The sequence below is a fragment of the Ammospiza caudacuta genome, chromosome 2 (assembly GCF_027887145.1).
Source record: "Ammospiza caudacuta isolate bAmmCau1 chromosome 2, bAmmCau1.pri, whole genome shotgun sequence".
NCBI classification, from domain to species: domain Eukaryota; kingdom Metazoa; phylum Chordata; class Aves; order Passeriformes; family Passerellidae; genus Ammospiza; species Ammospiza caudacuta.
In genome coordinates this window covers 78,279,982-78,307,503 of record NC_080594.1, presented here as the reverse complement: position 1 = coordinate 78,307,503, position 27,522 = coordinate 78,279,982, and the positions used below count along the sequence as shown (strand labels likewise).

Here is a 27,522-nt window from a genome sequence, read left to right as displayed (position 1 = left end):
TCTTCCAACGCTGATACATCCTCTTTTTATTCTTAAGTTCCTCCAAAATCTCCTTTCAGCACACAGGGATGGTCTGTTCCTGCGCCCTCAAGATGTCTGTTTTGAGGTATGCCCACCCTTCCTGAACTCCTTTGTTTTTTAGGACTGCTTCTCAAGGGACGCTCTGAGTAAGTCTCCTAAACAGGCCAAAGTCTGCCCTCCAGAAGTCCAATGCAAGAGTTTTACTGGTGCTCTTCCTGACTTCACCAAATATTGAGAACTCTATTATTTCATGATCACTCTGCCCAAGCGACCTCCAACCACCACATCTCCCACCAGCCCATCTCTGTTTGCAAACAGCAGATCTAACATAGTCCCTCCCCTGGGGGGTTCACCCACCAGCTGCAACAAAAAGTTGTCCTCCATACATTCTAATAATTTTCTGGACTGCCTCTTTATTGCTGTATTAAGTTCCCAGCAGATGTCTGGTAGGTTGAAGTCACCCACAAGAACAAGGGCTGATGATCTTGAAACATTACCTAGCTGCTTATTTATACACACTGATAAGATTCCTCCTGAGCCTCTTCGTCTCCAGGCTCAGCAGCCCCATATACAGAATACCTCTATATATATATATATATCAGCCTCTCCATGTATGGAAGATGCTTCAGTCTCATATTCATCTTTGTGGCTGGCCTCACTTCAGTCACTCCGTAACTTTCTCATACTGGGCAGCCCAGAACTGGACAGAGCACTTCAGATGGGGTCTCAGCAGTGTTGAGAAGGGATGGATCACCTCCCTCAAACTGCTGGCAGCACTTTTCCTAATGAAACACAGGAGGCTGGTAGCGTTCTTTACTGTACAGGTGCATTTCTCATGTTCAGCTTGGTGTCCTCCAGGAGCCTCATGCCTTTCTTCCAAAGCTGCTTCCCAGTCAGTCAGCCTCGAGCAGCTGTTGATGCGTGGGATTATTCCTCCCCAGGTACAAGACTTTTCCCTTTGTTGGACTTTATCAGATTCCCCTCAGGTCAATTCTTTAATCTGTTCCTTTGAATGGCACAACCATTTGGTGTATCAGCTGCTCCTCCCAGTTTTGTTCTGTCTGCAAACTTGCCGAGGGTAAACTGTTCCATCACCCCATCCATTAATGAAGACATTAAAGAGTATCTGCCCCAATATCAACCCCTGGGGGTCAGAGCACTAATGATTTGCCTCCAGCTGGGCTACTGGTGACAATCCTTTGGGTCCAGCCACCCATCCATTTTTCAGTCTTCTTCACTGTGCATTTTGACAGTTTATACTTAAGGATGTTGTAGGAGACAGTCTCAAAGGATTTGGTAAATTTGTAGACATCATCCAATGTCCTATCCATATCCTGTCAATCTGGCTGTCCTATTAAGGATGACAAGTAGGTTAACCATTACTCCCAATCAACTTTTTCTCCATTTGTTTGGAATATAGTTTCTAGGATTAGTTACTCCATCACCTTTCCTGGGATGGAGGTAAGGCTGACTAACCTGTATTTCTCTGTCTCATCCTTTTTACTCTCTTTAAAGATATCACTTTATTATAGCAATTCTGGCTGTTTATAGCTAGTCAATTCCAGGAAAAATAATAGGAAGAAAAATAAGGCTCAAAATAAAGTCTATTAAATTCTTCCTTCTGCTAGCATTCTATGCCCCAAGGAAGACCTTTCTTTCTTTCCAATATCAGACAGCTGATTAAAAAATAACAAGACAAAAGTCTCTCTTAATAGAAGATAATTATGCCTATTTTTTAGAAGACACATAACTTAAATATTCTTTCAGGATTAGACTGAGAAGAACAGACTTGAGAGCTTCCACAATATTTAGATATATTGATATTTTTGTTGTCTACAACTGTTTGAAAATTTCTTAGAACATAGTGAAGACACAGCATTTTTGAAAATCCCATTCTGAATTTATGTAGGCTTATATTACATATAAAAAATACATACAAGAATTTTACCAAACCTGTAGCACAGATTCCTCACTTTCAAAATAAGGAAATGCCAGAATTTTTGTGATCTTTTTATTGTGTTTCTGATTCCCACATTTTTATATGCATATGTATCTTTTAGTATCATGGTCACATACTTCATTTTCCTTCAGATCCCAAAATCGTCAGTGCTCAGAATAGCCAATGAACAACTAATCAATATTCTTTTTCATCTCTTTTTATTCAATATTAAACTCAGACACCATTGATCTTTTGGGAATCAAGAACAAAACTCATATGCAAATTTTGCAGGGAAAATTCAACTATAAAGCCCTGTGAATTTTAGCTTTCTCTTTTCTCCTTTTCCTTTCCCCTTTTCCTTCATCTTTTGCCTGACCCACTTCCCCTTCTCTCAGGTCCTCTGTTTGTTCCACTGCAATGAACCTCTCCCTTGCGGGTTACTCAATGCGTGGCAGCACAAGTCTTCAAACAGCAAAACGGAACTCTAGCTAAGGGCACAGACACTCCCTCCGCCAGCCTGGCTTTCAGCTGCCAGGGCAGCAGGCATGGAGACAAAGGGGGGGAACAGAGAGCTGAGCATGGTGCCAAAGCAGGACTTGGGCAATCAGGGTGACACTGGATTAAACTGCTGTCGAATCACACTGTAAATGACACTGGAGTGTGTCTTTCATGGCCTGGGGTAGTGACATTAACCCATACATAAAGGGAGTGGGAAAATGCTCCTGTGCTGAGGATAGTAGGCTCCATCCACACCAAAACTTTGTAGATCTTGCTGAAATACCTCTTTGTCCTTCTGTCTTAACATTGACAGTGGTTTCAATAACAGAATGGGGGTGGCATGAAACAATTTATTATAACTTGTAAAAAAATTTCCATGGATTTTCTGTTAGCTTGGTTTTTGGTTTGTTGTGGTATTTTGGTTTGGGGTTTTTGACATGTGCGTAAGACTTAAATGTGGTATAAAGTTCTTGTGCATTCATCAGGCTGTACAGTGCCCTCCACAGGATTTCTTTGGCTGTACACAAGCTCGGAGACCAGCATATGGCAACTCAGGCTGAGCACAAAAGAAACACAGGATGAGTCTGCAAGGTGCTCTGTAACAATGGGCACTTTTAGCTGTAATCCAGAGTGTAAGAACCACATAACCTCTTCCTCAGATTATCCTAATAATGCCACTGTTCTTGTTTTGTATGGTACAGCTCTCTTAAACTCCTATTACACTGTATCTGCACGAGCATTCACACAGATGTTTGCTAAAAAATTTCTGTTCCAGCTAAAAAGCATAGGGTGCACTATGCACTGAGCAATATATGGAGATATATAGACTTCAGGAACAGAAGTGGTATTAAATATATGACAATATGTAGGTGTGAAAATACAGAAACACATGAATAGTTGCACAGCCCACACACCTCCACTAAATTCTGCAGAATAGCATCAAATAATGCACAGGTATCGGGATGATGAACAGATGCTGCACTTATATTTGTCAGTCAGCAGAGCTGTGGGAGGCAGAATTAAAGGCAATTTTGAAACAGTAACAAGAAAGTGAAAGATAAATTCCAGATGGACACAGAGTTGGCACTGCTCTGCTGACCCAAGCAGAAAATGGAACAAGCTGTAAATTACTAGAAAAAAAAGAGTTTTGTAAAAGGAAGCCATGCTATATAGGCATTAGTGTTCTTTCCACACCACACAGAGCTTAGAGCATGAATATACATCAGATTTAAATACTCCTGCAAAGTGTTAAAAGAATCCTTTAAATATGGTTATTTACACAAACAGCAATGAATGAATAAAAAGACTGCACAGCTACATGTATCATCAGGCAGGATACTCTAGATTCTCACATTAACACTTGCATAATTATATATGAAACTTCCAAACATTAAATTTTTTTTTCTCTGTTCACTTCTTTAAAACTCACAAAAAGTAATGAAATTCTCTTTTAAAATGGCAGACTGCTGCATGCCTAAGCAAACCATTATTTGCTTGCTCATAATCATCCTTTCCCTGTCTGTTAGAGTCACTGATGCATTAATTGCTTATCAAAACCTGAAACGGTTCATGAGTCACTCTGAAGATAAAATAAATATTAATGAGCCCATTTCAATGAAATTCCCATCCTCTACCTCTTAAAGCTGAAATACTATATTTATTACATGCCAGAGTTAAGTCTTGATACCTAATAAATGGGAAAATATGAAATATACTGACTAGATAACCATTTTTCAAGGGATCATATTGCATTATAGTCTTATTTGACCAAATTAGTGATCAAAGAAAGAAAGGACTGGTCAACTATAACAGAAATTAGGTGAAAGAGATGTCTAGGTCTGGTGCAGTTGGAGTCAAAAATGAAGTATGTGGGTTTTGAAGCTGGGAAATGCTTCTATATCAGATGATTTTAATGTAGCCTTAGTAAACACATGATCTTCAAACAAACACACTGGCAACAAATATCATTACAAATGAAATTTTAGGAATTCTTTACATAGAAGTTTTAGAAATTCCTTACATTGAATGAAGGATGGGGAGAAGGAAGCCATGCAGTTTTCAGGAATATCAAATTAAAGTACTATATTTTGGATCAATATGGAATTTTCATTAAGCAAAAATACTAAGTAGAGGGCTCTTCACCCATTTAAAATTCAGTGAAATATATACTATTCTGCACTGTAAAAACTGTCATTTTGAAAACATGAATGTGCTGAGAGATTTATAAGTCTGGGCCAATGATAACGTACTGCTGAAAATCCAAGTCTAAAACTTTTCAAATTAAATGACACAGGATGAAGTAGGAAACACAAGTCCATCCCTTGAACCTTTACTTGCTTGTTCTAGCTTGTTCCTGGAAAGGGTAGGCAAGAAAGATCCCAAAGAAATCAAAGGAACAACAGGTTATTTCCCTAAAAGGCAACTGTAGGTCTGAAATAACTTGGGAATTAGAGAGACATCAGTGAACCATTTTGAGTCAAAATCAGTGAAAAACCCTTTTACAAAAAAAATGACAGCTTTTCTCAAGAAGTTGAGCAGCAGGATAGTATGGCTCATGAAGGTGGCTGGTATAAAGCTGATATAGTGGGAAATCTGAAGAAATGAACCCTGCTATTCACAGATTACAGCAGGATAAAGAACCCGTTTTATCAGACTCTGGGTTTTAGTAAGAAATGAAGAAACCTCTATTTCTGATATTAGGCTAAGCTGTTTATTGTCAGAGGTCATGTCAGCTGCTGAGCAGAAGACACAGCTTTAACTTCAGCTAATCAGTTTTGAGGCATCCTAGAAGTGCCCCTGCACCTCAGCTGATGTCACAGCACAGGGACACCCAGACAGCCTCTTTGGGGTGTACTAGAAAACTAAAGGCATCTCCCCAAACCAAGCTATCCGATCCAGTACTTAACACAGAATATGCCACTGTCAGTGAAGTCTGCATGTAATAATACAAGAAAAAATGTGGATTAAATAAAATACAGGAAATATTTGGATTTTGGTAGTTACCCTCATAAATTAGCATATATACTAGTTTTTTGCCCTAAAGTGGAGTTAAATACTGTCTACTTTCCATAACAGTATCCTAAAATTCTTAACACATTCAGAGCTAACAGAGTTCTCACACAATTTTTTTTTCTCCTAATTCTAAGATAGGACTCATTTCATGTTCCAAATGAACTGTGCTGCTTCCTCTGAAATATTCCAATTTCCAAGATTATGGAAATAATATATGCAAAGTCATAGGTTCTTTAAGGCAGGCCAGAGGTATCTAAAATAAGGATTGTTTACATTTATCATAATGTGCACATAAGATAATAATCAAATAACTTTCTTATGTTCATGAAAAGTATCTTTTGTGCTCCCAGAAACTGCTTAGTAAAATAAAGCTGAACTCAGATACAAATGTGTACCTCACCATAGAAATGGCCAAACAAGTAACAGCTATCAGTGATACCTTTCCTACTTTCGTGTTTGCCCTGAGTGTGGATAAAACCAGCGTCTTACCTGCTCAGATACCTCTGGCCCATTGATCCGAGCCTGTACCAGAGCGTCGTGAACGAGGGAATGGAAGTTCAGCAGCACGTGCTCGATGCTGTGTGCTCCACTCAGGGCTCCTGAGAGCTGCTCCAGGGCCTGGATGTAGCCCTGCCAGTGGAGATCAACTTCTGCCAGGTGGGCCAGGCAGCCCCGGAGGATGTTGAGGCAGTAGCCCAGGCAGGGCCTGCTCAGCGTCAGCCCCTGGCAGTGGGGGCAGTACTGCATCCTCAGCAAAGCCCTGCTGCACTCTCTGGAGAAGGGCAGGTGGTCTGTCGTGTTGATCACTTCAACCCCCAGGTTCACAGCCTGCAAGAACCTCCGGCTGGGTAAGAGGGATTGTCCCATCTGCCCTACGGCCTTTCTGGGAATGCTGCCGAAGGGCCTGATGTCTCTTCTCGCCGCTCGGAGGCACTCCGCGTACTCCAGGGAAATGTCAGTCGGACCGGGGTTAATCACATGGTTGTACACTACTGGAAACAGGGTGTCAAAGAATCTATTCACAAACTCCTCTGTGCTGACGTCTGTGCCAAATAGGAAGAGCCCAACATCTGTGAAAAACTCCTGCACGTGCACAGCAGCCTCAGCAGCCATGTTTCTATATGCATTGCAGAAAAGTGTGCTTGTGTAATTCTCAGCCAGTCTGATGAGCATTTCAAAGGTTTCTGCAATAAATCAACAAATCAATCATTATTTTTAGGTTTTTTAAAAAAAGAAATTAGAGTAAGAACACACAACAATTATATTAGGACAATTTACATATATCAAAAATAATTTTTGCATTAGAATTTTTGAGGAGACAAACTTTGCACAAACTACAACAACTGTCAATTCTATATAGGTAAGCACCTTACCTGTAATGTTACAACACAATTAATAATCCATATTTTCTTTGCAGGTTGCATTAAACACAACCTAACAAAAATATATAACAGGAAATAATTGTAAGCTGAGTTATTAAGTTACAAAATACAGAAAAGTCCTATTGTATCTGTCTGTGCATATAAACACATGAGCTCTCATCTCACGACTCAATCTGCAATAAGAGTAATGAGGAATGCCATTCCTCTTACCATCCTAAATGGATGGGCAAAATTAGCATTAAACAATATAAACAACTGTTCAATTCTATTAAAACTTAATAACTCTTAAAGATCAGTTTTTATTTTGTGTCTTCCAGAGGAAGCAGATATTCCAAACACACATAAGAACATGATTTTAAGCAGTGTTGTTTCGTCTGGCAATTGGTATGGTCAAGAACTGCTTTCCTCAGGAACTGATGGATAATCCCTTGCTGAGCCTCAAAAACTGGATAATGAATAAAGCCTGAATGGACAAACTTCCATTTCACACTTTAGGTGGTAATCCTCAAATACACTGAGTAGTATTTAATAAAGCAGTTTAAGTATACTGGAAAAATATCCTCTTCTAACTTGATCTATGATTTGCAGGTAAGGAAAAACATCAGCTTTCAAAACACAAAAAGAATGTTTGCATTGAGGAATTCCCTAGATCTGCCTGAGAAGGTTGCACTTTAGGGAAGGCAATGAAGCAATACATGGATCAAAAAGAAATTTGGCTTAGAGTTGAGAACAGAAACACAGGAAGACATATTACAAATATTAACCCATTTTATACACTGAATGGCTACAACACAGTAACACCTATTTCAAGTTTTACAAGTTTTCATGTATTTTTTTCCCATTTGTTTTTAAATAAGACAGTAAAAATAAAGTAAGGAAAAGCATGAAGTACAGTTAATACTGTCTAAACAGTGATGTTAAATACAGGCAGAATCAAATAGTGTGAAACCATGTCAAGCGATTTCATAAGCAATCTGAAGTCTGCTGGTCAGTCACTGACTGAAAAGTATAGTAGAAAAACCAGAATAAATGTAAAAAAGACAAGACCGGCTACCACATATTTTACAAATACCTATGCATAAGAGCCTTATATTATGATAAAATGTTTGTTCCATCCAGGTCAGTGAAAGGATTCTTGCTGACTGCAGAGAGTTTGAAATTCCATGCCTTGTGAAAAAATTACATATACTTCGTATTTAGTCTGTCTTTTCTCCAATAAAAGAGAGATACATGCTTCTAAATCACAATCATTCCTCTGCTATCTCTTAGTTTCGTATTTCATGCCACTCTTAAATTGAATTTGCTGTTCTCTTTTCTATTCTTCTAGCATTCGCACACGTAAGAAAAAAGTGTTGACAGCTCACAGTAAGGAGTCAGAAAGCGCATCTCACTTGTGTTGTTTTTTTGTTTTTTTTTTTTATTTCTATGTCACATACATATGTGAACTTCCCCTTAAGTGAATTTCACTACAATCATTCATAGATGCCAAATTCATAATGTCAAAGAGATAATGCCAAAAATCAAAGAGATTAATTTGTTTCAAAAGTCATACTCCTAAAGTCAGTACCCTTCATGAAGCTAGGTTCCCACCAATGGAGACCTCTTGGGTTTATCCTGTGAGTGAAAACGCAGAAGTGCCAGCTGAGTACCTCTGCAGCTCCCAACACCTCCACCAGCCCTCACACCTCATCCCTGAGCTATGGGAGACCCATTTCCTTCTGGAGCAGACAATGAGGCACAACAAATCAAACAGGGCAGATTAAACTGATAAAGATGCCCACTTTAAGGCACCTGAATCAAGGATGAGATCTCCACCAGCTGTACAGGCAGTTTGGAAACTCAGCTCCCATGAAGGCAGGAGTACATGGGAAATTAAATTACAGCCCTACATTATTAAATATCTAACTGTAATATATCTCATTTTTACTGGGGGAAATAAGGAATGCAAAGAACAAGCAGGCCTGCTGGAGAAATTTTATTTAGTCACCTAAGAGTGTTTGATAGCATTTTTAATGGTAGATGCCATTTTTATTTGCCTGTCTAAAAGGTCATTTGTGTTCTGCAGGTCTTGTGTCATATCTGTAGGCTCTTTATTATAAACATTCTGCATTTAAAATGATACTAGATGGCTGTGCTGAGACCACTGAACTAAATGCTAGGTAACTAGTTATCACAGACTTGACAACCCTTTATATAAAATCCTGGAGCAGCCTAGAAGAGCAAAGACCAAAAAAATGAAGTAAAATTGATTCTTGGTTTAGATGGCTTAAAATAATAAAATGTGAGGAAAATTAATTTTTTTATTATTACTTTCCTAGATGGAAACCATAAAATCTGTGATCATCTAAATGTCTGTTACAATCCATGGCTGCAGTATCCTATTACCAAGTGCACAAATATTAGTTGAAAGAATAAATCATGCTGCATGTGGACAATCAATAGATTTTACAATGTGGTCTAAACAATAACAAATCTTCAATACTGAACTATATTTCTGGCGCCTCAGCAACCCCCAGATGAATGAGTACAATAATCAACTACATAATTTACTGACTATTTCTGCCTTTCTAAATAGAATGTGATGATACTGGCCACTTGTGTTTACAATTCTGCATCATGCTTTTAATTGTCATTTCATGATTTCTAACAGAATGTGTTAAGTTTTTTTTCTACTGACACATTTTCTACTTTATAAACATGGCTATTTCAGAGATTTGTTTTGCTCTTAGCAAATTTGCTAACAGAGAGCAAATCACACGTATGTTTACTTTCAATATTGAATAGCTCCTGTGAATACCTTACGATGGCAATCTATGTCATTTACAGCACATTTTTGAAACTTCAGTGACAAGTTATACTGATTCAATACTGCAAACTAGCAATTTGTTTATTTTTTAAATCTATGGGCTGAGACTAACATAATCAGCATTAATTACTCAGCAACATAAAAGAAGTGATGAGTTTTCAAACAGTATAAATGTAATACATATAAAATACATTTTAAGTATAACTAAGATGAGCTAGACAAGCTCTTTCTATTGTTATCAAATGATTTTTAATCTTCAGGGTCAGTGTCTCTTATCTCCATAATTTATGAGATCATCATATTAACTGCTATACAATATCCTAGAGATACTTTGTGCAACTCTACTATTAATAATGTCTCGTTTTTACACAGATGACGTTAATTTTGTTTTTCTTTGGTGACAATTAAAACCATTGTTTGTACATTCCTAAATCAAATTTCAGGGCTGTCCATATTTTAACCAATTCTTTTTTTTTAAGAACAGTAGTATTTCTCTTCCTGATTTTACTAAGAAAAAAACATGAGGCTAAGAAATTTATAGATGAGAACTTGTTTATGTATAGCATTTTTTCAGCTGATACTTCATATCAGTACATATATATATATATTATTTTTTTATACTAGTGTGTTTAACAAAGTGATTATAAAGTGATGTAAAAATAACTATCAGGTCAGTGCTTTAAAGGGTTTGCTCTCTGCCTTTAGCCTTTTAGTTCCTTGGAGCCATGGGTAGAGTTCTAAATTACAAAGAAGTTCCAAGGTATCAATAGTCCAGTGGATAAATGGGTTTAAAATAAAAATCAGACGAATACACATGACTTGTTTACTAGAACAAAGAGAACAAGTCCAGCTTTTTATTCCTGCACATTAATCAGATTTAATGGAAATATTGCACTGAATGAAATAGAATTTGGGTTAGATTTTAAATCAGCCCTGCAATTCTCACCCGTAATAGTTTTGGCAAAGGGTCTTTATACTATAGATACCTTAGAAAATTAATTTGAAATACATTTCTATTTGCTGTTGTAAAACAATTACACTTTTTAAATTTTACCCTTTCTTTACACAGATGTTCTATAAATCTGCTAAATGAGACAATGCATGGTTCTAGATGCTGAGCACTACCTTTTGAAGAACATACGGTATGTAATGCAGACATAGTCTAATAAATTAAAAATCTAGTATTAGTAGCGGTCCAACAAGTTGTGAAGTCTTATAATTTGGTAATAATTCACCAGCCTAAATTACATATTATAAATTAATTCATATTTAGGGTAACAGATAGAACTCAATAAATTATTACCAGACAGGTTAAAATCCATCCTTGATTTATGACATTGTATTTAGCAAGACTGCCTTTCACAGTCCAGAGGAGATCCAAAATTGTCGAGCCTGGACTATCTGAAGGGTCAGCCCATAATATACAGGAATCAATAACTAAATCCAAGCACACCTGGAAAACCTACACGTGTTATAAATTTATTATGATTTGAAAAATTCTATGGGAAAGTATTGCCAGCTGCCATCGATGTTTGGTGAATTTGTAGGTTTTTCTTCTGTTTATGGGTAGCACAAACAAACCAGAAGCATCATGCTCCCTCTTCTAAAGATTTATAGTACAATCAAATGTACCTTGCATGCATTGTCCTTCCAGAGTCACAACAAATGTCTCAGGTACAAGTTACAGCCAGGTAAGCAAAAGGCATTCAAAAGTCATGAAAAAAAATAGTGGAGAAGAAATTAATCCAGACAGCATTACATTCATTCTATCTTTTTTTAAAATGCATCAAACAGAGAACTATGGGTAGGTGGAAAATTCAGTGTAGTTATTCCTATTTAGCAAGTGACAGATACAATGCAAAATCCCTGAATCATTTAGAATATCAGAAAAATGAGCTGGAATGATCAAGTCTTCAAGACATATAAATGAATTATAAAGAATGAACTCATTAGGGATTACCTGTGAAGGTTATATGGGAGAGAGATCAATAGGGTGATAGTTAAACAGATTTGGGACTCACTGAAACTGCTCCTCATTAATACAAATTTCAAACTAATCCATTTCTCAGACTGCAGACTCACCAATGAAGTCAGTAAGAAAACAGGTATAACAGATGAAACCTGTAGCATAACCAGCTTTGTGTTGCCAAAGGGCAGCGATGCACCTCGGGCTTTTATAGCTCAAAGTACTCGTAACAGACTTTAGAGTTTGCCAGGTCTTGTCTGGTCTTGAATTTAATTTAGCTGTCTTTGAAAAAAACACAAACATTCAACAAACTTGAATTAGAATTGGTTGACCATTGCCTAAGTTGCTCTGTGTTCAGTGGCATATTATTGATATACTCAAGGAGTTTCCTACATATCCTGTGATTTGGAGTTTGGTTTAGTCATACTGTATTCTCTTTAGTTGGGGCTTGTGTTAGGGATTTTTTCTTAGCATCAGGACACAAGGAAGTTGGCATAGGACAGCTTTAGTTGGAATATTAATAGGAATTAGCAATCATACATAATCATACATAATTCAGGCTATAAGCATTATTTACACTAAAAAGAACTGTTGCACTTTGAAATGAAATAGCAAATTGTCTCAAATCCATATGTAAGGTGTGTTCTTCTTTTTTTCCCCCAAAGAAATTGTGAGAACTCATAAGAAACTCATTCCCAAGTCAAGCAATACATAGAATGTAGAGAAATGTCCAAAGCCAGGTAAGATGAATTTCACTCATTTCCGTGCTTCATCTTTTCACTAGTCTGAATTGGTAAGTGTACTTCTCATTCTTGTTTAATAATCAACTCAGTATCATCACGCAGTGTTAATTTTTCCTGACTAAACCTGACACAAGCTATTTTGCTATGTAGAATTTGCTTTCTAAATCAGCAAATTTAGGTGTGTTTTCCTTTCCTTCTCCATCTTCTCAGGTATGCACTTGAGAAACAGCCCTACAATGGAAAAGGTCAAGTTCCAGTGATTTGACGTGGTGATCCAAATCTTGTCATTTGCTTGGGGGTTTTTGGCAGGTTTTTGTCTGTTTGCTTGTTTTTGTTGGGGTTTTTGTTTGGTTTTGGTTTTGGGGGGTTTTGCTGGTTTCATTTTTTGTTTTGGTTTTTGGTGTTGTTTTGTTTTTCAATAAAATGTTGGAATAAATCTATTTTTTATCCAGTTCTTTGGAGTTACATTAATTTTTTATGACTTAATGGAAATCATCACAATTGATTCAGAAGATTATTTTTGAACTTTTCAGTGAAACTTGCTGCTGTGGATTTTAAAATATCTAGCCTTTGAATTTGTTATTTAACATACTCCTAAGTGGAATGTCAAGTATTTAATCCTACCTCGACAGATCATATTTTAATACTGAATGTCTGTCATATGAATGAAAGAATGAATGAATAATGCAAGGTTATCATTTTATCTAGTTATAAGCAATGATTCCACTTTTCTCTCAAAACTGTTCTTTCCTTTACTTTTCAGTCTGGTGTTATCCTTTTAATAGTGATGACTATGGAACCATTCATCTTGTCATTTTGGAAGCAACATGAGCAGATTGTTTTCTATGGTGTCAGGAGAGAAATAACTAGCAATTAACAGAGCTCGACCAAACCATTTTCTTTTCCTCTTGAATTCTGCTTGCGTTCCCTCGGATTTTGCATTGCACTCAAGGCAATACTTTCCCAGAGGAAATATTTCCAAATTCTGAATAGATCGCTTACTGCTGTGGAACAAAATATGCTCAGAGTTGCAAGCAGGGCATTCCAGGGAATCAGAGCTTTAAAACTGGTATCTTATAACAAAATTGTTTGAAAATATTTTGACATAAACTGCCGTGCATGGTTTGCAAAAGGACATTAAATTGATACCGATTTAAGACAACCATTTTCACACATTTGCCATAATAAATAAGGACAGCAAGTCATCTCAGATGCATGAAAACATATTGTTCAGAATTTATACCAGGATGATGTTGAGATAGGAGGGCAAGAAAATTAACAGATTAGAAAGATAAATTCATTTCACATAATTTTCAAACTATATAGATGTGAGTTAAGAAGCACTTCTAAGGCATGATTCATCTTTCTGACAACCTTAAACTGAGATGAAGTGCTCACTGGAAGTGCTTGTTCCTCTCACTTTTACTATAAAGGGATGTGGCACTGAAGCCCTAAGATTTTTGTAGGGAACTGGCATAAAGGGAAGTGTCCTTAAACATAATTCAGTACTGCAATTTATACAAATAAAGAGCTTAGATGATCAAGCTTCTATCAAGTGGTCTTAATGGTAGATAAATTACAAACTTCTTATGTATTTATGCAAATCTTTTTTTCCTCTTCACACCTGTAATCTGCTTTTCTTAGAATGAAATATATGGTTGGTTCCAGGGAGCTGCTGGAGCATTATGTCTATACATGTTACTTTTATAGGAATTAATTATTTGGGAATCACAGAGAAATTGCACTTGAAAAGAAAGAACAACCTCATGAAGATTTCCATAAAGCTACGATGATAACTGACATGAGATGAAGCTTTTGTCTTTCTGTTTAAAAGTTTAAAACCTGACTTTCTATTTATTTTTTCAATTTTCCCAGTTTTATGGTGACAATTCTTACTCATCTTCAGTAAGCTGGGGGGGGTATACAAATTAAAGTGAAATGTCAATCAGGTTCTAGCACATGCAACACTATGGATCAACATTTCTTGCACATCAAACAAGTAAATATATTCATTTTGTATCACTGATTATTTAATCTCACAGTTTTTTTCTAAGTGTTGATTGAGATTCAGTGAATTCCTGCATCTGACAGTCAGAGGAATTCAACACCAAAAATTATCAGACCAGTAAGTCAAAGGAATTTAAGAAGACTGTTTACTTGACATATGACTATATGTAATAGGTTTCAAAGATCCTCAAGAGAGCATGGTAAGGGATTAGATGGATTTATTATCTTTCAATTCACTTTGCTTAACTTCAAATTTACTGAAGAGAAAAAAAAATATGAAAAAAAGATCCTTAAGGCTTCATTTCTTAAACAAACATCCATGTTTTTCATGGAAGATGCAAGAACAATGAATTTTATGACTGCATCTATACTGCACTGAAGTTAGTTCTGTATTCCTTTGTAAATACTGGATATCAAGAAGAAAAACTGTATGTCTCTATGTATAGCTCTGGTATATTGGTGATTAGTGACCTTAGCACTGTTCATGATTAGTGATATGTGCAAAATTCTGCTTAACACAGGTGATACAAAAGGCATTTTGGTCTATGCCATGTATGTCATTACCTATTTTGGCACATGATATAAAAAAGAATGAAGTATGCACTTCCAAGTTTCAGACAGGTAAGTAAATGCAGCATTTCTCACTTGACAAGGCTCAAATGAAGTGGATAACCAGGCAGCCAAATGTTCTCATTCACAAGTAGAAGCAGAAAATAGAATAGCCCCTGTGAAAAATGTAAAACTCCAGTTCTCTAAACCAGCTAGGAAAGCACATACAGTTGATCTAAGTTAAGTGAAATTCAGAAGATACTTGTACTCTAGGGAAATCCCAGGAAAGAGTAATTGCTTCTAGAACGACAAATGTATGATATATTCTGTGCAGCTGCTTTTGATGATAACATCTTAAAATCAAGCATTGGTACGGATTGGAACAGTTCACTCTACTTCAATTCATCCTTCCTTATCCAGTATGAATCCTGATTTTATACAATTAATTTCTACATCAACTAATGACTCATTCTTTAGAAAATAAGGATAAAATAATACATGTTAAATGGTCCAGAGTTGCTAGTAGCTTTGGCACATAGAATGAAAGAACAGAGGAACTGTTTAGGTTCCACTGAGACCCCTTCTGTCCCCTGCAGGCCATGAATCTCCAAGCCTTCCCTCTGCTGAGGTGCAGAACAAAGGATCTCCCATCTGATTTCTCAGTCCAGCTCTCTGACCTCACGGCAACAGGGAAGAAGTCAAACCCAAGATTTCTTCATTTAGTCTGGATTTCTTCCAATAGTCTACACACGTTTTCAAGAAGCAGACTACTCTGAAAATTTTTATATCCTGTTTTTAAATACTAATACATTTTTAATGAGATTATTATCCCACCTATTATTTTCTGGTTTTGTTTTGCATAATGCCTTTTTATGACTATTAATATACAGTCAGAGCTCACTCAATGGACCAGAGAAAAATTGATGTTAGATTTAAATGCATATCAATTTCCTACTGTGTAATTGCATAAATGTGGGTTGAGTATGGGCTGAATATAATTAAATTATTCTCTTAAATTTTGTATCTTAACGCTCTTTAGACTTCACCAAGTTCCTTTCAAATACACAAAAGATAATTTGCCTTTTTAAATGATGCTAGTTTCATTTCAGAAAGATTATGAGTATAGTCAGTGCATTATCTACTTTCACAGTCTAGCTTTACCTGCTTTCACCCCAACACTGTTAGCAGATGTTCTGCTAAGCCCTGTCCTGCAAGCACTGCTGCCTCACACGTTCTCAAGGCATGGAATGCTTTCCAGGAAGGACCTGGAGATATCAGCTGATGGAAATACATGTCTTCCAAACTACAAGCCCACAGTAATTCCTACCCCATCATGTGATTTGCCCCATTGTGCAGTGTGACAAAGGTTATGCATTTCTGGCATTATTATTAGTGGATCATTACCTGCCCACTCCCTTTACAGTTATGTATCCTAGATTACATAGGACTGGAAGATCTATCACTAAAGAATGAAACCATGTAGAAACACAAGGCTAGAAGGCACTTAAGATGTGTTCTAATCCATCCATTAAACCCAGAGCAGGTTCAACTTGATTTATGACCTTATATTTTAACATCTTAATCTAAACTATCCTTAAGATACGCACATTAACAAAGAAGCCACAACCTACAAGAAAATCATTCCAGTATTTCACCATACTCTCATTTGCTTTTACCAATGAGAACTAATTATTTTCTTCCTCCTCTTAGTTATTTCAGATTAGATTCTCTGCAAATGACAGTAGACATCTCTAAAGACCAAATACATCTCCTAAGCAGATTTGTCCACATCTCAGCTACCAGTAGAGAGGATGATGGCATGATTTATCTGACCTAGTTTAGATGTCCACATGGAAATGAGATGAATCATACTGCTTTTCTCCTCTATTTATACAGAGAAAGGAGGGTGATTAGATCAGAGAAACTGGGAGATGAATCTTACTCCTGAAAAATGTTAAAAATCTTTCCTCTTCTTTTTATTAAAAGGAATAATCTTATTTCAGTCATAAGGGGGGGCACATTCTGCCCCTATGTAGTTGAACTTAATTCTAAATACTAGCAAAAAGGAAGTCTAAATTGCCCAAACTATGTGTTTAAGTGGACATGCTGGATGCTTAGGAGTTCCAAATTCAGCTATGCCTGTCTAGCTGCTATAAAAATGTTTTGCTAAACTACTTCAGAATTGCATGGTTTCTCTAAGTCATGTTTACGGTGGGAAACACTAAGCTTTATACATTATTTCAACAGAACAACTGCTGAGCCAGTCCTTCTTCAGTCTTCAACTCAATCTTATTCCTGCCTCAGTGCAGAATTCACATACACCCCATTTTGAATTCTAGCTCTATTTTCCACCCTATGAAAGAGCTCTTGCTGCCTTCCCTCACTGAGAGCACACTGATTACTTCACCATTCAACAGAGGGATGAAAATCGTGTCTGTACCTGCCTAAGAACCACATCTGAAGTGCCTTTTTCTAGTCTGACTGTGAACACTTGCTAACCAATCAAATGAACATTTACAAAATCTTTAGCATCTGTTTAGTGGTAATTTAATCAAGATCACTCCCAAATTACTTTTGAGAATGCCACGTTGAAGATCATAAAGAGACTTAGGAAAGCCAGTTGATTTAACACCTGTGCTTTTCACAAATCCACATTCTGGATCCATTTCCCTACAGGGAAACTTGTAACATTGTTATTGCTTGGTATGTTCTTGTTTTTAGCTTCTAAATAACTCAATTTTTTATTCCCAATAATTGAAATTAGTCTAAGAAGTTTAAAATGGTCTACTTTCCTCCTTTTCTGTTTAACAAAAAATAAAACATTTACCCTTTTCAGTCTTTTGCTATATCTAGAACTCCAAAGACAAGTACTAGGGCACTTCAGAACGTGAACATGCTTACATCTTACAAGTGCTGCTCCCTAGCTGTACACAGGGGTCCTTTACCTGATAATAGACTGATAAACATGGGTGATAGATGGGCTTGAACAAAGGTAACTGTTTCTAGGGGATCCTGATAGGGCATGTGGGAAAATTTTGCCCTTTCCTCCTTTTTTCAATGGATCTGCATCAGAATCTGATTTATGCCCCTAGAGTGATAAAATTGTGATATCATCTATTAAAACACACTTCATATCTGTAATACAAAGTAAGAGGTTCATTATAGAGCTTTCAATTTTATATTTTCCAGTTCATATGTATCTTTGAAGGCATGCATGTCAATACTGTTGAAAGTAGTTTATATTCACTAAATAATGACAATGCCAAACTCAAAATCCTCAAGACAGCAGATAAAGATCACATCTGTTTATCACACCTGTCACATAAGTATACAGGGTAGTGATTCATCTCAGCTACCACCTCAGCTAAATGCCATATTCTCTTTTTCTCAACAGTAGAAACTTATGGGATGTTTAAGGTATGATTCATCTGACACATTTCAGATGTTTATGGGAAAATGAATCATGCAAAAATATTTATGTGGGCATGAATCATGCCAAAAAAGTGCCTCTCTCCATTTTATATTGAGGGAGCTGATGGTGACAAGTTCATCAATCCACTCTATTATACCAATCATCATTAGTTTTGCTATTTCACATGTACATCTTGGTTATCTCAGTTAAAAATTTACTTATAACTTCCACATTGTTGTCTTGGAAGAGCTGTATTTGAATTCCAGCTGTAGAAAATTAGATCAAATTCTGTTTGCTCCAGAGGTTTACTTGTGCAGAGACTATTTTCTTGCAAGTAGATAAAATGTTTTTTATTATGTATTCATCTAACTTCCACTGCATGAATGCAATCTATATCATAGAATAAATTTCTGCTAAAAGTAATGAACTCTTAAAAAAAAAAATACAACCTGTACAAACAATGAAAAATATGCCTCTACAAATTGGATGCCATGTTCCATTTCATTTTGATGTCACTTAGTTTAATGTTGATTTAGTAGTCACATGACACAAATTTGTATGCATCTCCTTTTATTTATGCATATTTACCACTAGACATACAATTAATAGCTTACTCCCAGATTTGTTTCAGATCACTCCTACTAGTTCTTTCCAAGAATGCTTGTATGGTTCTGTAGACAGGCTTACTACAGGGACCACTCTGAAAAAACAGTATAGCTGAAACTGTAAGCTTCAGCACTCTCCACACTCTTTCAATATTGCTCCTTAAAGCTTCCCATTTCCTTCATCCTTCTGACACCCCATGGCATACAGCAAAGTACCTTGGGTTTATTTTGGTAGGTGCAGTTCAGCCCTCCTATTATTGCAGACTAAAAAAATGCATTTAAAAAATATCATGCAAAATCAAGAGTGCACACACAGCCAAGCAGTACATGAAAAGAAAGTTCCATGCTGCTCTAGAAAGAAGTCCTAAGTGGTGTGGACATGAGCCACACTGTATTACTTGGCCAGCAGTCTGATATTTCCAGAGACCTGTGCAGTTAGCAATGCTGATACAGCAAACGTTCAGTGCTGGGCAAACTTTCTCCTGTAATGTTGAGGGCCATGCTGTAGTATTTTCTTGCTCTTGTGTACCTTTCATTTAACTTCTGAATATTGTATATAGTTTCAGAACTCCTCACAGGGCTCCCTCACCCTCTACTAATAGAGATTAAACAGATAAAAGAGGTACAGGAGAGAAAAGCAATACAAATCGTGTACTGTCTGTTGAAGACTGGAAGTAGCACCACTATTCTCCATTCAATTTACCAAATGCCTTTCAATTCCTTGTCAAATCCAGTTTGACAAGAAGATCAAATGTTAAACTATTTTCTCAGTTGGCTACTTAGTAGTGACAAAACCACAGCTCTTTTCCACACTGGAGTCTATGAAGAATGGGATGGGAGTAGGAAAACCAAGAGCACCAATCTGCTGTGACCATCCAAGGAGAGAAAATTTTTGTTTCAGTTCCAATAGTATGTTTCTTTTAAAAGAAAGCCATGGAAATTAGTCCCACTTTAATCCTGAGGGATAAGTGATAATCCCAGCTCTTGAACACAGACTGTTACTCTGAACACAGGATATACAAAAGATGTAAAACCTTTCTCCATAACCATGAAAATCATCTGTATAAAAGAGCAGTAAAAAACTCCCTTCTCAAATCCCGTGCACGCGGGAATGATTATACTTCCAAATCAGCAAATAATAAACTGTGAAAACAAGAGGAAGGTGAACAGCAGAGAACTACTCAGTCACTTGAGACTCTTGTAAGTGCCCCAGTATTCTCTTCTGTGACCAGAAGTTCGTATGGGGAGTTTGTACATATTTAATATTACAGGAATGTTCTGAGAAGTAATTTCCTTCCTCTCTTTATCAGTGGGTCTTAGAGAGATGACATTTACAGCAAAGACACAGGATCATCCTGCTCTTTCTTGAGACTCTTGCTCTCAGGGGTTCAAGAAGACTCCTCAAACCAGCATGACTGTTGATGGAGGACTCTCCTTCTTGGAGGCAAGAAATTGCCCTCAGAAACTGGTCATTTGACTCAAAGCAAACAGCAAGGAAGGCATCCTCTTCTAGCTGGCAGATAATGCAAATCGATATACTTTAATATATCTTAATGCTACCCTAAAATAAAGATGCAACTAATCACATGGTAGGAGGCTCAAACCCAGAGGACATGTGCACTTCAGAAGCGTGCTTCAGAAGCTTCAACGAGCATTACCTACGTGAAGCGGAGTATAAGAACATTTTTTGAACACCTATTTCTTAGATTCTCTGACTTATTCCTATCATGAGGATTTTGCAAATTTTTTTTTCACCTGACATTTTGCTGTATGTTAGATTCTAGGTGCATAAATTAATTGGCTTTCTGTACATGAGCCATAATCATGGGTCATTTGGGAAGCATGAAAAAAAGAAGTAGCATTGTAAGAGTCATTGTGGATCAACTGAAAATATGGGGCTTAGGAAACGTCCATCTACATGAGAAAAGATGACACCCATACATATTTTTTTGTGGAAAAACACACCATACCATAAACCATTCCACTGAGCAGACACAGGTCTGTGAACACTCATATTACAGTCATATGTCTTTATAGATAGCACATACAAAAAAAAGATTCAGAGGAGTAATGAAAAAAGGGCAAAAAAAATCAATATAAAATATTTTTTCTGTTTCAAGGAGAATGTTCCCTGCTTCTTGGGCTTTACTGGTTTTAGCTTTTCTAAATCCACAATAAATAATAACAGAACTTTAAAATTGCAAAGTTCTGGCTTTATTCTGTCTTTTATCTGTTAATACAGTTTATGCATCATTTATAACTTCTTGTTACAATCTCAACAAATCAATAATTTTCAATAATAAATAAGGAAACAAGTACTGCTGTATGGCTTAGTTAATATGGGCAGGTAACAACAATGCAGCTGTATGCTCTCTAAACAGTGTACTAGGATGGGGGAAAAATAAAGTGAATAATATTTTATATGAACAATAATATTGTAATTTGTAGTATCAAAATAATGAGACAATTAATGCCCAAACATTATTTTTTCAAAATTTACAGCAGAATTAATTTCATCTTACTATAGTCATACAGAAGTCAAACACTTCACCTACCCCATCCATTTGGATAACCAGTGGATAATCAGACAGGCACCTCCTCATATTTTAGCCCTGAGGCAAATATAAGGTTACTAATTAATTAAAAACATGCTTTAACTGCACAAGCCATAGTTCCCACTGACACAATTCATTCTGATTATGGCAACCATCCACCTTAGGATGGGGTAAGTTGAACTCTGGAATTCCCTTCCTTTATGAACCAGCCTGAGCCTAAATGAGGCAGTTGAATAGACACTCTTTTAGCTGCTTTATAGTGACTAAAATTAGAGAAGACTAATCCCACTCTTAGGAGTCTGCGAATTCAATTCGGTTCAGTTCTAGGGGGATTTAGTACTGAGTTTGCCTAGTTCATAGGCCTTCAATTGCCACAAAGATAATTTCTATTAATTAAAACACTGAGGGAGGGGAGAGGAGATAAAAAAGGGAACAATATTTTACAGAGTTCTTTACTCTTTGGGAACCTTTATGTGTTGAATACCTTTATATCTACCAGTAATATATTCGCTTTTAATGTCAATAAATATGTGTTGCTTGATATACAGGTCTGTTACCATACATTTAAGAATTTAATAACACCCATTTTCCATTCTTACAGTATCTTACAGGGATGCAACACACTGCTATTTCAATACATTTTTTCCTAAAGAATAATCTACCATACTGACATGATTTTTTAAAATTTATTCCATAGAAATAGATATACTCCCATAGAATAGTTCCCATAGAAAAGCAATACTGCAGTGAAATACTTTGCTGACTTTAAGATACTTTTACTAGCAAACTACTATTTCCACTGAAGTCTCACTTGAAACAACTCTCTGAACTAAATGTTTATTTCCAAAAATCCACCTAAAATAAAGCATTCTAAATACCTGGATCTCCATAGACATTAAGATCCCAGATTTGGGTTTTTTTCTGGGTCTGGCTGCAAGACTAGCTAATTTCCTGAATTTCAGATAAAATCCAGGTATGCAGCATTTCCAATTTCCAGAAAATAAAGTTAATTTTCCTAAGAAGGTCTACAATCAAAACAACTAGGAGAGCAAGACGTGAAAGTAGGAATCCAGTGATTATTAAATAGTAACACTTCAATTTTTTAAGAATGCTTGTACACAAAGTTGAGCCAGCTCTACAGAGAGATTTCTAAGCAGCATCCAAGCAGGCTGGAGGTGAATAAAAACCTTTTTGTACACTGATGTTCTCTGGTCTTTCTCACTTAGCTAGGATCTGAAGAGAAGTCTGAGTTTTGCCAGCACTTGGGCCAGCAGAAACTTCTCCCTTCAATGGAAGATGTTGAAAACTGCTCACCCTATTCTTCAGAGTATATCCTTTCCTGATATGCACACCTATCTCACCTTAGGAAGATTATTTATTATTTAAAAGCTAAAGTCCTAAAAAAATTCTGAGAGGTATTTTAGAGCATCATTTGAAAATAACACAGAACATAATATATTGCTGATGTGTAAGTGGCACAAGGTTGTGGCATCCATCTGTGTCCCAAAGTGGCTTCCAGTACAGCATGGGACAGAATAAATAGCCTAGTTCTGCTAATGATCCACACATAATAGTTTTCACACCAGAAGAGAAATTACCCAGTAACAGTTTCTAAGTTCCTCCGAGAAAAACAATGTTGTGTGGGATCACCTATATGACATAATCAGTTTCTGATGTGTGATATCAAAGGCCAGAAGGGAGACTGAGCTTAGAATCTCATACTGGTCATAGTGATAAGAAGTCATTGTTTATTGATGTTACTGGCCCTTGATCTTTTTTGTTGTGCTGTACTACGTCTGATCCTTGACTGTGAAACATACAGGAAATTCATTCATGTTGTGCGTTTCTGGAACTCAGTGATTACTTCTTTCCAGGAAGGAAAAACCTGAGCTAGTCTGAGAGATCCTGGATCAAATGCTGACCAAAAAAAACCAGACTGCATTTTCAAATAATGTGTTAAGTACACTTATCTGAAGGAAATCAATTATTTGGCTTAACAGTGAGAACAGTTTTGTTCTATTATTTAGAAAGCAGGAAAGAAATCTACTTTGGAGAAGAGAGTGTGAAAAGTTTTCAAAGCTACTTGAGTTGCAGCTTATATTTTCATGCTGAATGCATTAAAATTATTAAATAAACGTATCTAATTCCTTCAGGTAGAAAGCAAGTGCAACTGGATTTTTTATACTCTGTTCAGTGTTATTAGTAGACAAAATAAGACTATCAGTTCCTTGGAAGCCTCCAAGAAAAGCCAGGGCTATTACAGTATTTTGTGCTGAGATCAATCTAGCACACTCTGTGAGAACCAGGATCCAAGAGATTTTGCCATGGGGACCTCTAATTTTTGCATGCCACCACCACAGTTAATTTAAAAACTGAAACATTAGAAATTGAAGTGCTCCTACATATTTATGGAAGTACACTTTTTGAGCACCTTTGGGAATTCAGAAACTGCAGGACCTGTAGAGTTAGGTACCAGCTAAATGGCATGTTTTCAGATTACAGTTCTGAAGGTAGACAGTGAAGTTCTCTCCAGCTTCTGGTATTTGCTATCAAAGATAAGTTTGTCAATGAGTCATCTAAGATCATTACTGTTCAATAAAATTTGACTTCTTCTCGGTATAACATGAAAGACAGCTGTTAGCTGGACACACAAAGCCTATTCACTCACTTGTATCAAGAATGTCTGTCAGTTTACAGGTTGATACAGAATATTATGCTTCATCAGTCTGTCACACATCACACTGCAATTTGTGTGTCAGATCTTAATGTAGGAGCCCATTGAGGTTGATGCTTAACTACCTGTTTGGTGTTTAATTGCTTCTTTTAGACTTAGTTTCTTGATCTAATCTTTTAAAGATGATTTGCAGACTTAGAAGATTTGCTTTCACTGAGTGTCAAGTGCTAAAATCTGAACAAAAAATTCTAGTTTTCTTACTGTGTGATAATAAATAATACAATGTACAAATCACTTGTCAGTCATAGTTACAGCAATAGTGAGCAATTAAATACTGCTTTGAAATGGTGTATTTAATTGAGTGAACAGGTTAGACTGCTTATGCTATTAAAGCTATCCAATCTAAGACCAGATCTACTAGATTTTTGGATAGGTGCTAACAGCATAGCATTTTGTAAAAAAAACTTGCCCAGCTTCTGCATCATGCAAAAATGGTTCAATTTCCAAGGAAAGGTCTACTTCTGAGTCGTGTATGTTTCAGTAACAGAAATACTGGCAGACTCCATATAAAACTAATGGGTAATATCATCATACATGCTCATTTGATAGGGTATTGTACAGAATCTGTATCATAGTACTTTAATACTGTTAAGCTATAGTGGGACACTGTGTTCTGAGATAATAGATTGAAATTTATGTTATGTTATTTAGGACTGAGAGCTGAAGATATGGAAATAGAAGTAAAATAGTATTTCCCACAATACTGTAGGGTAGTTTGCATCACTGAATAGTACTGAGAATCATGAAGACTCAAATTCCAGCATCCCCAAAATTTTGAGATGCTGACTATCTGTGAAGATCTGGGGAAGCCCTGTAATTGTGTCTGTTAGAAGACAGCTCTTAGACCAGCAAGTAGAAGCATTAACCCAGAACTGCAGTGCCCACCACTAAACCATCCCATTCTTTTGCAATGTTAGGATAATATACTTGTATAGAAGGAGGCTGTAACGATTGTTTATTACTTGATCAGCATGTTTTACACATCAAGAAACATAAATATTCTATCTACACTTATGACTAAATCAAGACAGGAAATTTGTCTGTAACATCATTAATATTACATCTTTGTTTACATATTCCAAAAATATATAAAATGTATGACTTGCTATATGTGACTATCCTTTTTCCTGTTACTGATTGCTCCTTCTATTATCTTCTATAACAATGAGGAAAGAAAGGTGGAAGCTACTGCACCACTGACAAACCACAAATACTAAATAGATCAAGATAATTCTTACACACATCTAAGAAACACTGCCTGAAAAATAAAATCAGAGACAATTACAATCTCCAATAAATAAAATATATTTTGGGAAAGTAATATAGTGAAATGCAGACTATTCATCAATCTCTCTGGGTAGACTGATAATAATTTGTTACACAGAACAGAAAGCAAGAAGACATAGACCTTACAAAAGAAGACAGATGGACACACACACCGAGAAAAGTGAGGGCACAAAATGTGAAACAACTAGCAAGAAACAAGCAAGGTAAACAAAGAAAAAGATCAGTAAGATCATTAACTGCAAGGGGAAGACAAAGGAAAGCTGGTCCATTACTCAACAGGGAAAAGCCATCAAGTCATGGCACTAAGAAAACTTTACTGTTTAATGCATTTACTGCTTCAGTCTTCACTAATAGAGTTAGATGTAATCAGGCAGATAATGTAAATAACACAAACATCAATGCATTTAAGATAGAAGAAAGGAAGCAGGTTAGGGAACACACTCATTAGTTAGTTGGCTTTAAATCATTCCAAAATTATGAAATTCAGGGAGTACAGAGAATTTGCTGAAGCAATTTCAGAGGTTCTTCAAAACCTCAAGGATGATGAATGGGATTCTAGAAGTCTGTGGAAAAAAAACAAACAAGCCACCTATCTATCCTTGAAAAATGGAAAGTAGAAAAAGCTGAAAAACTGTATGTATCAGTCAGACTAATACTCATTGCTAGAAAAAACACTGGAATATGTCAGCAAACTAAAAACTACAAGTGTCAGTAGAAGGGATGATGAGTAAGAGTGAAACAATTTTTTTAAAGCAAATTCCTATGGGACACAAAGGGGCAAAACAAGATTTTACTTGTTTAATAGAAAAAAGCAAGCTTTAGTGAAGCTTCTGATACCTAATGATCTCTTAAATTCACATAAGCTGACTTAAAGTAGTCTAAATTAAGTTACTCTTAATGAGCAAAACCAGCTGGCCAGGTATTTCCAGAGAGATGAAAATGGTTCCCTGCTAAGCAATACAGTGAGAGAGATGAAAATGGTTCCCTAATAAACAAGAATATACATATCTGTGATTCCTTGGAATCTACTGTTGGCTGAATCAGTATTTTCCTTAGTAAGCAATTTTGGCATAGTTTTAATAAACGTGAAGTTATGAAATACAAAGGTATTGCCAAGCTGAAGCTAACAGTAAGCATTTTTGCTCACAGAACTAAAATTCAAAATGACCAGAACATATTGGATACACGATCTGCAAAAACAGAATTAATTTCCCCAAAGAGAAGTGAAAAATACTTCACTCAGGCAGAAGCAGTCAACGGCACAAGTCCAGACTCTAGAATAACTGCCTACAAGAAATAAAACATCTGGGGGCTTTCATGCATATGAAGTTGAAGAGGAGTCTTCTATGCCATGTAGGAAAGGAAGAGACCAGACTAGTGCATTAAAAAAAAGAGAACATACCCTGTAAATATGTAAATAATCTTTCTGCTGTAGCTGGCTTTAAGATACATTACCCTGCAACATTAAATTTGATTTTGGAACTAGACTCCCCAAAGTATCTGGATTGTCTAGAAGAAAGAAAGGGGACTATAACAAAAAAAATCATCTGAGATGATGATTTAAATATAATATGTAATGAAACCTACAAGTAATATAAGTTAAATCCAGCCTAAAATAGGAAAGGCATGATAGAAGGTAACTGCAGAGAGGAACAGAAAAAATATTCTTCATGTCTATTGTGGGCAGTGCAAGTAGTAATAGGCTTCACCTTTGGAAAGGGAGATTAATTTAGGCATGAAGAAAAGCTTACCAGACGTGATAGGTATGATCCAGAACAGATTGCCTTATGAGAGTACAGAGTAAACCTCAGTGCAATTTTAAAAAATAAGTTAGATAAAAGCTATTTAGTTTTTTCCTTTGTGATTTGCAACCTAAAACATTTTGAGAGATTCTGTCTTGACATTTCCCAGACTTCATTGCTTTCTGAATTCTTGAGCTTCTTATGATACTTGGTACCATCGTGACAAATGAGGAGAGAAGTTTGGTGCTCCTCAAGATCATGTTA

The 27,522-nt window shown here is 36.4% G+C and overlaps 1 protein-coding gene across 1 annotated transcript in view; it reads right to left on the bottom strand.

The window, feature by feature from the left end:
- GPC5 (glypican 5) overlaps window positions 1–27,522 on the bottom strand; it is a 598,063-nt gene that overhangs the window by 499,467 nt on the left and 71,074 nt on the right. The window contains exon 3 of the mRNA XM_058800184.1: window positions 5,960–6,654. Coding sequence (XP_058656167.1) covers window positions 5,960–6,654 — 695 coding nt within the window. The remainder of the gene's footprint in view (window positions 1–5,959; window positions 6,655–27,522) is intronic.